Here is a 14722-nt window from a genome sequence, read left to right on the forward strand (position 1 = left end):
ACCCCTTCGCCAGATAGCAACGGAACGTCCTCAAGGATTCACAACGTCCGCGGTATCGCGGAAAAGTGTCAGAGTGAGCGCTCGGCGCTCTCCCCCGGCTCTGTGCGCTGTAACCGGATCGGGGCAGAGCAGAAGGACGTACAGGAGGCTTGTTTGCCTCCGAACGAGCCAATGAGGCCGGCTTTACATTAGACTGACAGCCTGGCTCCGCGAGCCCGGAGACGCCATTCGGGTTTAACGGCTGCGCGACAGCCAATACGGATCCGCGACGGACAGGAACGGAGGGAAACAAGAAAATACGAATCTGCCTTCCTGGAGGTCAAGCCGTTGGCGGCCACCTGTAGAATAGTGGATCCTGTTTAAAGAAAAGGGAGGACAACAGCCGCAACCATGGCTCTGTCGCAGTGCTTGGACGACTCACCTCTGCGATTGGGTCCAAAACGCACCGGGGCACTCGACGACCTGAACCCGCAGGAGGTCTACAACGAGAGACACCGGCTGGCCCTGGAGGAGCTGCTTTCCGGAGGGCTCGACAACTTTCTGGACTTCCTCAGGAGAGAGAAGATCCCCAACTTTCTGTCGGACGACGAGATTCGGCGGATCAGGAGCACCGCCGTGCCCTCGCGGTGCGTGTCCTTCCACGGGGAGGACCAGGCGCTGGAGCAGTCGCTGAGCAGCTCCCAGGACTGCTCCTCCGTCACCTATTTCCCCGAGGTGTCGGACGTGGAGCCGCCGCTGCTGGAGATGGGCTGGCCCGCCTTCACCGCGGGGTCCTACCGGGGAGTCACACGGGCCGTGGCGCACTTCCAGCCCAGCTACGGGGAGTGCATTTACAGCTGCAAGGAGGCTGCGAGGCGTATGATTAAAAGTGCCCGAGAGGTATGCACGAAGAAAAAAAGCGTTTCATAAGAATGATCTTCTACCATTCATTAGAAGCTGCGAACAGACTCTGTAATTTCATTGAAAAATCACCATCCTGCAGGCACTGGTGCCAAGGTGTCTCAGTATTCTTCACAGTTTGATAGCCTTAACGGGGCATACATATAAAAACTAGTTTTAGTTTGTTTGTTTTTTCCTAATCCCCCTCTATTTCACATGGTAATATTCCTAGAATTCCCATAGTATTTTCCAGGCCCAAAGGCTCCACTGATACAACGTGGATTTGTGAAATCTGTTGTGAAAATACCCTAGACCTACCCTACAGACTTTTATTTTGGTTGCGTGTCAATTCAGATTTATATTCTCTCAAATAGGCCACCCAACACAAAATAAGTGAGTGTGTTTATATATAGTCACTTATGAAAAGACTTTGGGGGGAAAACTCAACTTCTAAATCTTCTTTGGATCATCCTTAAAATACATGCCAGATGGTCCCCATGGAATTTCCTTGATCAGTCTGAATATTAGAAGTTCTTTTTTTTTTGAAATCTTGATGAGAATGAAAGCTGTGACCAAAGGATAAAACACAATAAACAAAAGCAAGAAAGGTTCATGCTGATGTTCCTGACGGAAGCTGTCAGTCCAGCCTCTGGTTTTGAAAAGAAACATTCCAGCATGAGGAGCGTGAAGGGAGTCTGCGGCTTCAGCAGCACCTCAGGCCTGTGTAGGGCCTGCGTACCAGATGTGCCTCGACTTGCTTTGCTCTACATGAAAGTTTGCATTCTCTCTCTCACTGGAAAGCTTTAAGCTCTAGATTTCCTGTCTGGTTTACAGCTAAAAAGATGGTCGTATATACGACCAGTTTCTGGCTTGCAACCAGTTGAAACCCTAGGAAAATATTCTCATTCAGAGATTGCCTGTGCTTTTGTAATTTTTAAACCACACACTGCACACAGACTTTATTGTACACAAAAGTCACTGACTGTAAAAACACACTGTGTACATGCATTGTCACTGGTCACCTCATCGAAACGGTCTGGGCCTGTATTTCTGTGAAACTTAACTCCGATTTTACACATTTTCCCAAAAAATAAGCACGACACTATCATCCAAATAAGGTGGGGAACTCCTGACAAAGCTGCATGTGGATAACACCAGTTTGAAGCAATAAATCTGAGATATGTAATCCTCCTCACACAACCTTTACCAGAGCATGTGAAATTCCATTCCTCCTCGTGAAAAAGAGAAATCTCAGTGCAAAACAAAGCTCAGAAAAAATGGAGGCAGGCCCTACAGTGCACCTACTTGTCTCCTGTATAAAAGTCATTTGTTTGCTGACCAAGCATTACTGCCGATTGCCATGGTAACAGACCACAGTCAATAGAAAGCTCATCAGCACACACATTACAGTGAGTGTGTCTGACAGAGATTCGCAGCTCTGTTTGAATAAGGCCTTGCATTTGATAATAATGAAAACACAATCATGTGCTACATCTGGGAGAGCACGGCTGCAGCCCTAAAAGGAATTCTATTATATTACCTCTGTAATTTTCCACTGCAGGTGATTGCCATAGTTACAGACTCCCTGACAGACCTGGATATCTTTAAGGATCTTCAGGAGGCATGTTCCCAACGCAGAGTCCCTGTCTACATCCTGCTGGACCTATCATGTGCCCCCGCTTTTCTCAAGATGTGCAGAAATGTCGGCGTTCGGCTGGATGACCTTCGGGTATGTGGTTGGTTCAGTAAAAAGCTGAACCCAGCGTCGGGTGTGGCTCCGTGTGCACACCACAGTACATCATATTGCATCCAATTAAAATAAATTCCTTAGGTTTTGATATGACTGGGCGAGGCTGCACTTATCTCTCACTCCAGCTCTTTCTCTCTTTTGATCCGCACAGCAAATGAGAGTGCGAACCATAACTGGAACGACTTACTACATGAGATCAGGAGCGAGGATTACTGGGAAGGTTCATGAGCGGTTCATGCTGATTGATGGAAACAGAGTAGCTACAGGTTCCTACAGGTAACATCCTGCTAACCATTTTACCTAAAGACAAACAGCTGACTTTAGCTGGCTGAATGCCTAAAACGCCCACATTTACCAGACTGTAAATTAATACATTTTTCTTCCCAGTTTAACAGATGTAGCTGCTTGCTTTCAGTCATGCATGTTGTTAAATCCCATTCCTGCGCAGGTTCAACTGGACTGATGGCAAACTGAACAGCAGCAACCTCATCGAGCTTTCTGGCCAAATAACAGAGAAGTTTGATGAGGAGTTCCGCATCCTCTACGCCCAGTCTCTGCCCATGAATTCTCGAGGACCTCCAAGTGTCCGAAACAGCGGCATCTACGATCACCTCCTCATCAAACACTCAGTCACCTCCTCCCCCCGCGTGGCCAGAGAGAGGCCTGTGGAGCCAGTGTGTCTGACCAGCACACCCAGCCGCAAGCCCCGCACCTTAGTGGCGCAGCACACGTCTGAACTTTCAACTCCAGATCGTCATAAAACCAGCCCAGTGTCTGACTCCTCCACCATAGGTGAGGCCTGGACGGAGCAGCAGCACATGCAGGATGAGATCCTGGCTGGTAGCACGACTCTGCGTTTCCCTGCAGAGCATCTACCAGAAAAAGAACCAGTGATCCCCAGCACGGTCTCCTGCCACGCCTCCACTCAGACCAGCCGGTCAGTGACGGAGACGGACACCCAGACCGACCTCCAGCTAGACACCCAACACCCCAACCCCGTCACATGTACAAGCACAGGACCAAACCAGGCCAGCTCTCCCTCCTTGGTGTCGCCCAGGCAGGCTTCGCCCACCCAGGCAGCCCCAGACGGCACCTTGAAGGACTGCTTCCACAAGCTGACCAACGAGCGCCAGTACCACTACTCCACCATCCGCTCCAAGCTGGAACACATGGTGACCGCCCTGTCCCAGAGGCGAGAGCTAGCGGACGTCACCAACATGACTCAGGGGCCTGGCGCTCACAGCAGGCAGAGGGCACACAAAGACTGGGAGCAGGAACCAAACCCCAGACTGCTTGTTGAAAGTGCGGGCGTGGGCACGTGGCCAAGAGCCAGATGTGTACACTAGTTTGTCTTCAGGGATTTTGGTGATGGAGGGTAGTGGGCAAAGAGCTGTTGCAAGCTTTCTTGGAGACCTTTTGTTTCAAATAAATGCTTTTGGCTTATGCAGTAGAATTTCAGCTTTTTTTTCTTTGTCTTCTGTTCCACCGTGCCCACTTTTCTCCCTTTGCACGCTGTGTCCCGTCCACGTCGAAGTAATGTTTGGTGAGATGGTAATGCCTGATTGTAACTGACACTAACATCTTTCAGAGAATAATTTGGACCAAAGACACACGGTGCAATAGTCATTTTTTTGACAATGTCACTTTAATGAATATCATTTGCTGAGGTGGTTAAGTACACTGTAGCTGCTGTGGTAGGAGTGAAAATGCATTGAAGTGCTGTTTTGGTTATTTAAATCACATTTGGCTGCTGTAACTGCATCTGATCATCATTCCAGAGAGCAGCTGACTCTCACCGTGCCTTGCTAATAAATAAAGTGGTGTTTTGCTTGACCGGGGCTTTTTTTTGTCGTTGTCTTTTCTCGCCCTTTCTACTTGTGCACCCTTTGTGTTCCATTTTAACGTCACTGTTTTTAAACTCCAATTAAATCCTCCTGAAAAAATGTGTTGGAAAATATCTGTTCAGAATTCCAGGATGCACAAGGAAGCAACCTGCTCCGAAGTGATTTCACAAAAAGAACGAGCACCTGCGTCTTATCCACTGCAGTGCCTTTGTGCAATTAGTTTAGAGATAGCATCTGTGATACTGGCACCTCTGCTGGTTATGTGGCCAATCACAGTCTCGGTTCAGGGTGAATTTGGAGAAGCTCTGTCACAGATTACAAGCATAGATTAGGGTAGATGTTAAATGAAGACTTCTTTAAACACAGATGGGATTCTACAACTGCCAATTCCTTGCTGTTACGTTTTATATTCATTTTCCACACAGATTCTTTCAACAAGGCATGGTTTAACAGCCAAAAAAAAAACCCAGCTATTTTTATGCAGCAGTCAAATAGGGAATTGGCATTTGTGTAAAGCTCTATATTTTACAAGCCGCATTACAAGTATAACTAGGACAGCATTTTACCACCTAAAAATATTTCCAAAGTTGAATCCATGTTGTCTCAGGCAGATGCCAGAAAGCTGGTTCATGCATTCACGTCCTTGAGTCTAGACTACTGTCATGCCCTTTCTGGTGGTCTTCCCAAAAGACTGTGGGACATCCGGACCATCCAAAATGCTGCCACCAGAGTACTGAAAAACTGAACATATTACTCCTATTGTCAGATCACTTCATTCGCTGCAAATAAAATAGAGAATTGATTTTAAAAATCTGCTCACCGTCTAAAAATCGCTTAATAGCCTAGCACCGAAATACCTCTCTGACCTGCTCGGTGCTGACAAACCCTCAGGAACCCTCATATCATCAAACATTGGTCTCCTGGCTGTGCCAATGATCAGGACCAAATCTCGAGGAGGTGCACTCTGTCACAATAGCCCCGCTCTCTGGAACAACCTGCCTGATGATATAAGATGTACCACGACTGTGCTGTCTTTCGGCGCAAGCTAAAGACCCACCTGTTCTCTCCGACACGCTCTCTATGTGAATATGTATACAGGATTTATTTTATTTGTATTTTTGTGTGCAAACTGCATTGAGATTACTTTGTATGAAATGTGCTAAACAAATACATTTTGATTGATTGGTTCTTATATTGGCATTAAAGTTGGGCATGGCAAGTGCTTCTGGGCATGGCACTAAGAGTGTTTCACTCTTCATAACTCACACTTAAGCACAAAGGTCGAAGCATGTCAGTGTCTTGGCTCTGGTGAGAAGAGTGTTCCAAATGCCCTGCTATAAATGTATTACTCACTCTGAGCTTTATATGACTAATGTTGAACTATATTGAGGAGATGAGAGGTGTAACTATTCCATATCAAGATGTAGATAGCTTTATTGACAAAGGAAGGAGACCTGTTGGATGTGGTTTCAGGTACACGATAGGAAGCAGGAATCAGATGGTGGTCAAAAGATTGTGCTTACAGATTAAGAACCATTTAATAATGGAGTTAACTATTAAGCTGAAGTCAATTTTTCGCGTGCGCTTCAGCATTATCAAATGTAAGATACTTTTATGGGATCGCATTTCAAAGCAAACAGTGTATTTATTTGACAAGTCGTTGTACATAGAGACACAAAGAGACAGTGAATTTAACACAATGTAGTCGCCTTTTAAACATCTTTGCTTTTGTAACAGGATGCAGTTGGGGAACTGATTGGACAGGTTAGCCCGTATTTCGAGATACTGTAGATCAACTAATTGATGATGGAACACTTCTTCGCATGAAAAACACAATACAGAATAAGACAGTATTTTTACTTTTGATACTCAAAATCATTTAATATAATTGATATTTTGAAACGTTTAACAAAAGCTTATTGCGATGTTGAATAATACACTTCTCAAAATCAAGTCAGTCATCATTTTTGTAATGGCTTATTAGTAATTTATTCCAATGGTGGAAAGTAACCAAGTAACTCGGTACTTACTTAACTATTGTAGTTAAGTACAATTTTTGAGGTATTTGTACTTTACCTGAGTTTTTTCATTTTATATTTACACTTCTACTCCACTACATTTCAGGGGCAGACATTATACTTTTTACTTGACTACATTCATCTGACAGTTACAATTACCAGTTACTTTGCAGAATAAGATTTTCTAAGCAAAAGATCAACTGATCTTTTAAATCTGGGGTGCAGCCAATGATGCTTTCATTGCCCATTAATCTGCCAATCATTTTCTTGATTAATATGTTAACTGTTTGGCCTATTAAACATCAGAAAATAGTAAACACCAGGGGCCATTTCTGCCTCCCCAACAAGTACTTTTCCTTTTGATACTTTAAGTGCAATTGGCTGTGTACTTTTACTACATAACATACTGAGTACTTCTTCCACCACTAACTTATTCATGAAATAATTTACCTTCTTATTTCTATTAATGGCCACAGAAATGGCTTACCCAGTATCTATTTATTAATTGATAATAATACAGCCTACACCTCAAACTGTTACATGGCAATAAGGTAAGAACAGCAAGCCCTTCAGCGACTCCTCCTGTGGTGCATGCATCTCCTACCAGGCAAACACATCAAAAGCCTCTACATTCATTATGTAAAATGGCATAGCTGAAGAGAATTGATCTACAAGAAAATACAACGGTGTGAGAGAATGGTATTTGATTGTAAGTGGTTGCTGCAAAGCAGCCACTGGCTGTAATCAAGGAAGCAGTGGGGGATCCACAACACCACAGTCTGCATCTATTAGGCTCGGCTCACTGGTAAATAGAGAGGCTCACAGATTCCACTTTACTCATGACAATTAAAAAACTATAACTGTGATTTACTTTTTAACTGATTTTTTTTTTTGTGTGTGCCTATTTTTACACATTTACTGGGATCCCACTTGTGATGTGCATTAGCTGTGACACTGGCAGGAATCAGCCACCAGAGAGAGCCCTGTCCTTACCTAAAACATGCTCAGTGTTCTTTTTTTATTTTTATTTTGCCCAGTTTGTCCTGCTTTAGTCCCCTCACAGGGGAGTGCTGGAACCCTGCAAAATACCTAAGATTTATCTCTTAGAATGAAACAGCACCATAGCAGTTCTTTTGTCCACAAAGACTTTGCTGAATTACCACAAATTAATCCAAATTTTAGATTCACTTGTTATTCTGGTGGCTGTCTCACACTGTCTTAGACTGTAAGCTCATTACATTACAGTGGGGAAAATGTTCATTTCTGACTTAAGGTGGACATAGCATAACCAAACAAACGGCCACCGTCTGATGTCCTCTTCGAGTCACTTGAGATCCCCACGGAGAAATGTGGCACTACCTCTCCTGCTGCATGCTGGCTACAATCTTTGTGGATGTCAGCATGTCTGACAGAAGGTGTAACATTATATCCAAACAAATATTGTGTTAGGGCCTAATCCAGTCAGTCAGCACACATATAGCTATTGTGCATAATGACAAATCACATCCATCAGGATGTAAATTAACTTTTAAGCTGCAGCTGTGTAGAACCAGGGACAACAACAGCGACTTGTTTCAGGAGGTTATAGTACATGCTGGATGCCAAAGGGATGTAAATGCAAATTTGTTTTCAAAAACTGCTATGCCTTCATTACATATGCACGTCTGTATGTATATTATGTGTTTATTTCTTTGGAATATTTTGCAATTTTTAGCGTATGAAAAAATATCTATTTGAAGGCCAGGATGTGTGTAATTTTGTTGGCAGTATTTTACACTAACAGCGCCCCCCCCCCCCCCCACCCAATTCCACAGAGTCCCACAGATCAGGATGACGCAGACAGACAGCACTTGTCCTACAGTTGATTATCGGATTAATATCCATCACCGTTTACATTTATGTCAGCTCCCTCGGTGCCTCGGCGTGAATGCACAGACTGGACTTCTAATTTTTTTCACAACAAATATGTTATGACATTTTGTTATCATATACACTGAATGACCATTTAGAGCAGTTGAATTTGTGTCAAATGTTTAGAATTAGTCTCTGGCCCCTGGAAGTAACAAAAATCATGTTCGGCTTCTGACACCGACTGATGGAGTCAAACGGCTCTCCTGATGCTGAGCATAAACCTTTTAATTACTGCAGACATGGTTGATGAGTTTGAAGCTTGATTACTTGGCCTTCATTAGTCAGATTGTGAGCTATAGTGACTCCCAGAGGCGCAATTTGGCACCTCTAAACACCGCCAGCCTCTGTGTTTAGCAATTACATTTACCCTATAGTACCCAGACAGGTGCGCTCACCCCAATACACACGAGCTCATGTATGTGCACTAACACGTTTTATTATCAGCCTGAACAAGCAGGGCTGGATGCAGGAATTTCAGTCCGTTCTTTAATTTAGGGAAAGAACCTGACTTAAAGAAAACACTGATAAAATGTGCTTAGTGTGCTGAGTCCTACTTTTTTGAACTGTGCCTGTCATAATGATTTCGTGTTTGCTGTGCCATCTTGGCCTTGTTTTCCATCAGGGCGGCCGGTGGTTGTCACTACACTGAGGAGGGAGCGTTCTGCCTCGGGCCACGACACACTGATAATGAATGTTCAGCTCATTGGAAAATAAAGTGCATCGGAATTATGCGGTCAGGATCTGGCCGTTGTTTGGGTGTGTGAGTCAGACACAGTGACATGCGCGGACGTTCAGTTTGCACAACAGTCACTCACTTCCTACGCTGTAATGCTGATGCCAGGCCGCAGTCAGGCTAATGCAGGTGGAAGGTATTGTTGATAGGCTCTTTGTGCTAAACTGCATGTTGAGCTTTAAAAACACGCTGTCCGGCAGCAGCCTTGCCACTATTTTTAGACGGGTACAGCTGCTCCTTAGCACCCAGCCTTAAACCAGCCATTCACCAGAGATTTATGGCTCGAGCCCATGAGAAACAGCTGTAGTGTCGTGCCACTTGCTTGTCCAAGGAGTGCAAGCTGAGGTCTATCAAGAATTATATTTATTTTATTTACTGTGATGCCTATTCACGACAGCTGACACCAGTATTGAATGTAGTTATCAGTGAGTGGGATGCCTCACATTGCTGGATGTTTAAACCAAGAGTCTGGAGCTGCAGCGATGAGTCAGGCCTCAGTCCCAACGCCACCTGAGTGCAACATAAGCTCAACACTTGTGGTGAGCTGCTCCCCCACAACACCATGTGTCCCAGCATGTTAGCTCCACATAATGTTTTAAAGCTGAAAAATAAACGCTATGGTTTGTTTATTAGCAGGAAATACTCCGTTCTCAATAAAAGTGGCCCGGTGTTTGCTCATATTTCCCCAGTGAGGACAGAAGACAGAAAAGATTCTTGAGACTTTGTGTTTTTCTGCCACGCTGTTCCCTTAATACTGCATTCACAGTCCAGTTCACCACAGCCTCCGTCAGACCGGGACTGTCACATGATTATACTCGTGTAAATTGGTAGGAAACTGCTGTGGAGCTACAGTCGGCAGAGAAATTGTCCTGGTGGTGGCTGCCTTTATGGGAGGGAGAAAACGTGTGTGTGTGTGTGTGTTTGTGTGTGTGTGTGTGTGTGTGTGTGTGTGTGTGTGTGTGGTGTGTGTGTGTGTGTGTTTTGGGGGTGGGCACTAAATGCGCAGCTCCTCCAGCCACACTGTAGCGGCTAAGCTTAAGTTTAGCTTATCACTGTCAGTTTGTTGTCTGCATTATTCAAAAGGACACCTTATCAGCCGGGGCAACTTGTATTAGCCTTCAGCACTGTGTGCTCCACACAATGATGTTCTACGCTGTTCCACATTAACTCTGGTGTCTATTTCAGCAGCTCTCTATCCATTTATTGATGCATGTCTTTCATTGATCCCAGCATTGATTTGCCATGCAATCCATTACCCATCTGTCTGTTTCAGCGGGCTTTTAAATGATCCATCGGATTGAGCTATTAAGAGGAGTAGTGGTTAAGTCCAAAGGTTGGTGATACATTCAGGGAGATAGGGGTGCTCTCTCTCTCTCTCTCTCTCTCTCTCTCTCTCTCTCTCTCCGTGTGCTTGGGGGTTGGGTATAGGCGTTGTCAGGTATTTAGAAGTGTGTTACACAGCGTTATGAAATTTACACAACTGCATTACTGAGTCCAGACCTCATAAACATTATTGATTACAGAGTAACATCATCTAAATTTAGAGTAGAACCTACAATAGGCAGGGCGAGGTATCAAACCTCAACACTTGTATATCCCATACAAGTATTGGAATTGTTATATCAAAAATTTTCAAATGATACCGAAGTCCAGTTTAGGAGGTGACTGATTTTCCTGTTTAACCTAATTTCAAAGGAAGAGTTTGACATTAATATTTGACAATAATAATTGTGTTCCTGCTGAGAGTTAGATGAGAAGATGGATACCACTCTCATGTCTGTCCGTCAAGTATCAAGCTTCAGCTAAAAGGCGATTAGTTTAACTTGAAATAAAGAAAAGGGGAAGCAGGGATAGAAAGCTAGCATGGCTATACATCTACCAGCACCTCCAAATGTCGCAAATTAACACGTTACATCTAGTTTGTTTAATCTGTACACAAACTGAAATATAAAAACAACCATTTACAGGAAGTTACACGCCAGGCGCAGTGATGTAGCTACGGTTAAGCTAATCGTCTTCTGGCTCCGGCTTCATACTCAACGGACAGAGAGGAGAGTGGTATCAATCTTCTCATCTAACTCTTGGCGAGAAAATGCTGGACCGTTCCTTCTATTTGAATTGTCCTCTATGGTTGGAAGAAATGTAACAGGCCTGAAGCTCATTAAAACCTTTCAGATTTCAATTGGGTAAACTTGAAAATGCTTGGTCATCAAGCTAAAAAAACAGGTTGTGTTTCCTCTGACATTTTGGAGGCTTTCACCTAACAACAGCAATATTTAGGAAGAACTCTTCCAGCACTCTTCTTTAAAGTTGTGGAAATTTATTTCACAGGCATTTTTTTTTTTTTTTTTTTTTTTTTTACACATGCTGGGATTTTTGATGTTTCATGCTTTTTTGAATTATGGTGTGGGTTTTTCAGGGTAACACTTTAATCTTCCTTTAAGAACACACTTTGAGGAAACAAAGAAAATGCCACCAGCCAAACATAGATGTGGGGCGCTAAGACGGGAGGGGTTTCAGATTGAGATGCAAGATGGATTCATATATATTCATGAATTCAGTCAGAAAAGTCAAACGGAAGCAGTATGATAATCTTGCAGTAATTGCATTTTTCCCTCCAACTGTTTTTGGCAGAGCTGAGAGCCACATCCCGAGACATGTGACGGGGAAAGCAGTGGTGAGGAGTGTCACAGTGGTGAACAGTGGATACACTCTGACCCTGTACTGAAGGCCAGGCAATCCACAGCGAGGTCAAGTGGTGGTTATGCCAAATCCATTGGATTCATGGGTAATGGGACAGCTATCATTAGTCCTTGGATGGTCAATTATATGTTTAATTAAGCAAGACAGATGTCAGATAATTGAACTATTGACTGTCCCTCTGAGTCACATCTGTCTTATGATTCAGGGAGGGCACAGCTGAAGTCAGATTTGTTAGGAGGCATGAGATCCAGACAAGAGTTATATAAAAAAATTATTTAAAATCCAGTCATTTTATTTACTTGAAAAGATCCATTTGATGTCCTGACCTCTGACTGAAAAATTTTTTTTTGTTTTCTGAATGTGCACGTTTTCTCTTCCAGGCCTCAGGAAACTCCATCATAAGCGTACAAAAAAAAAAAAGGAACATCGAAAGGACCATATTTCAAACTATCAAGCTTTTTTCATACATGTCAGTCTGCTGGATACATGTCAGCAGCCATCTGAAAAGTGCTGACATCGCTGCCCTCCTGTCCAGCAGCCCGCTCCCTCTGTGCGAACTTGGATTTAGCTCAAGGGTATAGCCACCCTGCTAATGTGATGTAGCTCCAAGAAGGAAACAAATTGGCCTGACATCTCATACACTGCCTTGTCTTGATTGTGTGATGGCTTCTACTGCTAATGTGTTACGATAGGTGGACCTGCACGGGGAGAGAGACAGCCGTGTGTGTGTGTGTGTGTGTGTGTGTGTATGTGTGTGTGTGTGTGTGTGTGTGTGTGTGTTTGTGTGTGTGCGCGTGTGAGAGAGAAAGAGAGAAAGACAGAGCAAGAGAGAGAGAGAGAGAGAGACAGAGAGAGGGAGAGAGAGAGGGGGGATGGGGGAAGGGCCTCAGTCTGCAAGATCAGCACAAGTGGAATTGCATTGATTCAGTTAACTGCAGAGTTGGAGCGTGATGTGGAATTCTGTTTATCAAGGGTGGAGTTTACACGATAGGCTCCATTTTGATCTTATTTTCTACATCGCATTCATAATCAGTCCCTGCTCCTTCTCTTTCAGCAGTAAACTATTAGATCAGACTTGTACATGTAGTTTAGCTCCACCTGGAGTTACATATTATTTTCAGTAAAATTTACACATATGTGTTCCTTACTAATTTAGTGTCTCGAATTAAACGTCTCTCTACCAAAAACATTACTAGAAATGCTCGCAGCTGCTCAGATGTGATGATGGCAGATACACACGGTAAACATCAGCATAATCTGTATTAATCTACAGGATCAGATGCAAACCACTGACATCATGTTGTGTAAATCACCAGGAAATGTGCTGCACATTCCAAGTAAATACCGACTCATGTTTTATATTCACAATGAAGCCGTGGGCCTAGAAACAACATCTGCTGAATCTTAACAAAATGCAAAATAAATCTCAAACATTGTTTTAATTAAAGGGAATAAAGCACAGAGTTGAAGCTCTGTAACGGGCTGTTTCCTATAAATGAGGAGTGTCTGATGGTTGAAAATATGCTGACAAAAGATGTGATGTATTAATTATACTGAAAGTACAATATGTAGAATAAATTCTTGACTGAGTGATGTTCCTTTATGATGAATCTGTATTAGATCAGATCATACTGGCCTTTTTTATAAAAAATCGTCTGGTGCTTTATGTGTTAAAAATGCTTTCTGTCCATGTTTTTGGCATTCAGAGAGGATAAACATATTGTTAATTTACAATATATGTGTATGAGGCTCTCTCTTGAACATACATTTAAAACGTGCATGTTGCAGATGTATATTTTCTTTTCTCCGTTTCTTCTGCCCCTCTCTTTCCTCTCCTCATTTCTCTGTCTAGCTGTAAGGAATTTGTCTCTAAGGGTTTATCATGACTGCCTCATACCCCCCCCCTAGTTTGTCATTTTGCTGATCCAGACGCTTTTTCATATTTCTGTATTCTTATCATCCACTGGCAGTAAGATGATCCATTTCACTTATTTCTTAGAAGTGTGACTGTAGCCTAAGTCAATATCTACAGAATGAATTCAGCGAAAGGAGGGCTTGCTGGGGAGGGGCAGCTAGTTAGCGGCGGCGGCGGCGGCGGCGGTGGTGGTACTGGTAGCGCAGGACACTTTTTTTTTTATCCAGAGTCAGCAAGGGTAAAATGTCAAGCATTTCTTAGGGAAGCAGCTCCATAGGATTCTATTCGAAGCTTTAATCTTAATTGAGAGCATCGCACATTGATATTCCATAGGCCTCTGTGCCCTTCGCCTCTCAGCTACTTTCATTTAGAGGACAGCCATACTGCACTAGAGCATTGGGACTGCTTTGTCAGACAGCCAAGAGGCCAAAGGCAAGGTCAACCTCTCTTTGTAACAATGGCTCACTATGGAGTGAAGGCATCACCTCTTTGATGCTGTCAGAGCTCTTGTGAAACATTTCTTCTTAAAGTTAAACTGAATGAAATGTTTTACATTGTGACCTTTTATTGGCACGAAATATTGTGGAGGACTCATATTTCATTTTATTTTTATTATCGGAGTAATGTTAAAAATAGTTTCACAGTTTCCTGACTTGCGGATATAAACAAGCCACTTCTTTCCCCGCACAGCTCAAGGCCAAACAGACTGATGATTTAATGCAGTGCGGATTAAAAGAAGATATTTGCATATCTAGCAGTCAGAGAGAGTTCACTTAAGCAGTCAAAGAGATGATTTAATTATAGTTTAGATTACTTGAAATCGGTAAATACGGCCTCTTCACAGAGGAAGAGATATATGCCTTGCCCGTGTTAAAAGGCTCCCAATTCAGTGTTCCGTTGCTCACAGTTGGTGCAGCAGCATCCCCTAATCCTCAAAACAAAGGGGAAGGACTAACTGGCCAGGCAGAT

At 43.4% G+C, this 14722-nt stretch overlaps 1 protein-coding gene across 1 annotated transcript; it reads left to right on the plus strand.

Moving 5' to 3' along the window:
• On the plus strand, positions 1–4467 carry fam83d (family with sequence similarity 83 member D). The gene is made up of 4 exons (XM_040116594.1): positions 1–879; positions 2441–2608; positions 2781–2905; positions 3078–4467. Exons 1-4 carry the CDS (start codon positions 391–393, stop codon positions 3973–3975), a joined length of 1680 nt encoding a protein of 559 aa, XP_039972528.1. The 5' UTR covers positions 1–390; the 3' UTR covers positions 3976–4467.
• The last annotated feature ends 10255 nt before the right edge of the window (positions 4468–14722 follow it).

Source organism: Xiphias gladius, chromosome 21, assembly GCF_016859285.1.
Source record: "Xiphias gladius isolate SHS-SW01 ecotype Sanya breed wild chromosome 21, ASM1685928v1, whole genome shotgun sequence".
In the NCBI taxonomy this organism is placed as follows: Eukaryota; Metazoa; Chordata; class Actinopteri; order Istiophoriformes; family Xiphiidae; genus Xiphias; species Xiphias gladius.

Excerpts from the sequence above, each read along its gene's own strand:
- fam83d (XM_040116594.1), top strand. The coding sequence starts at position 391 with ATGGCTCTGTCGCAGTGCTTGGACGACTCACCTCTGCGATTGGGTCCA. Across the intron at positions 880-2,440 it reads TGATTAAAAGTGCCCGAGAG|GTGATTGCCATAGTTACAGA; the intron begins GTATGCACGAAG and ends TTTCCACTGCAG. Across the intron at positions 2,906-3,077 it reads GTAGCTACAGGTTCCTACAG|GTTCAACTGGACTGATGGCA; the intron begins GTAACATCCTGC and ends ATTCCTGCGCAG.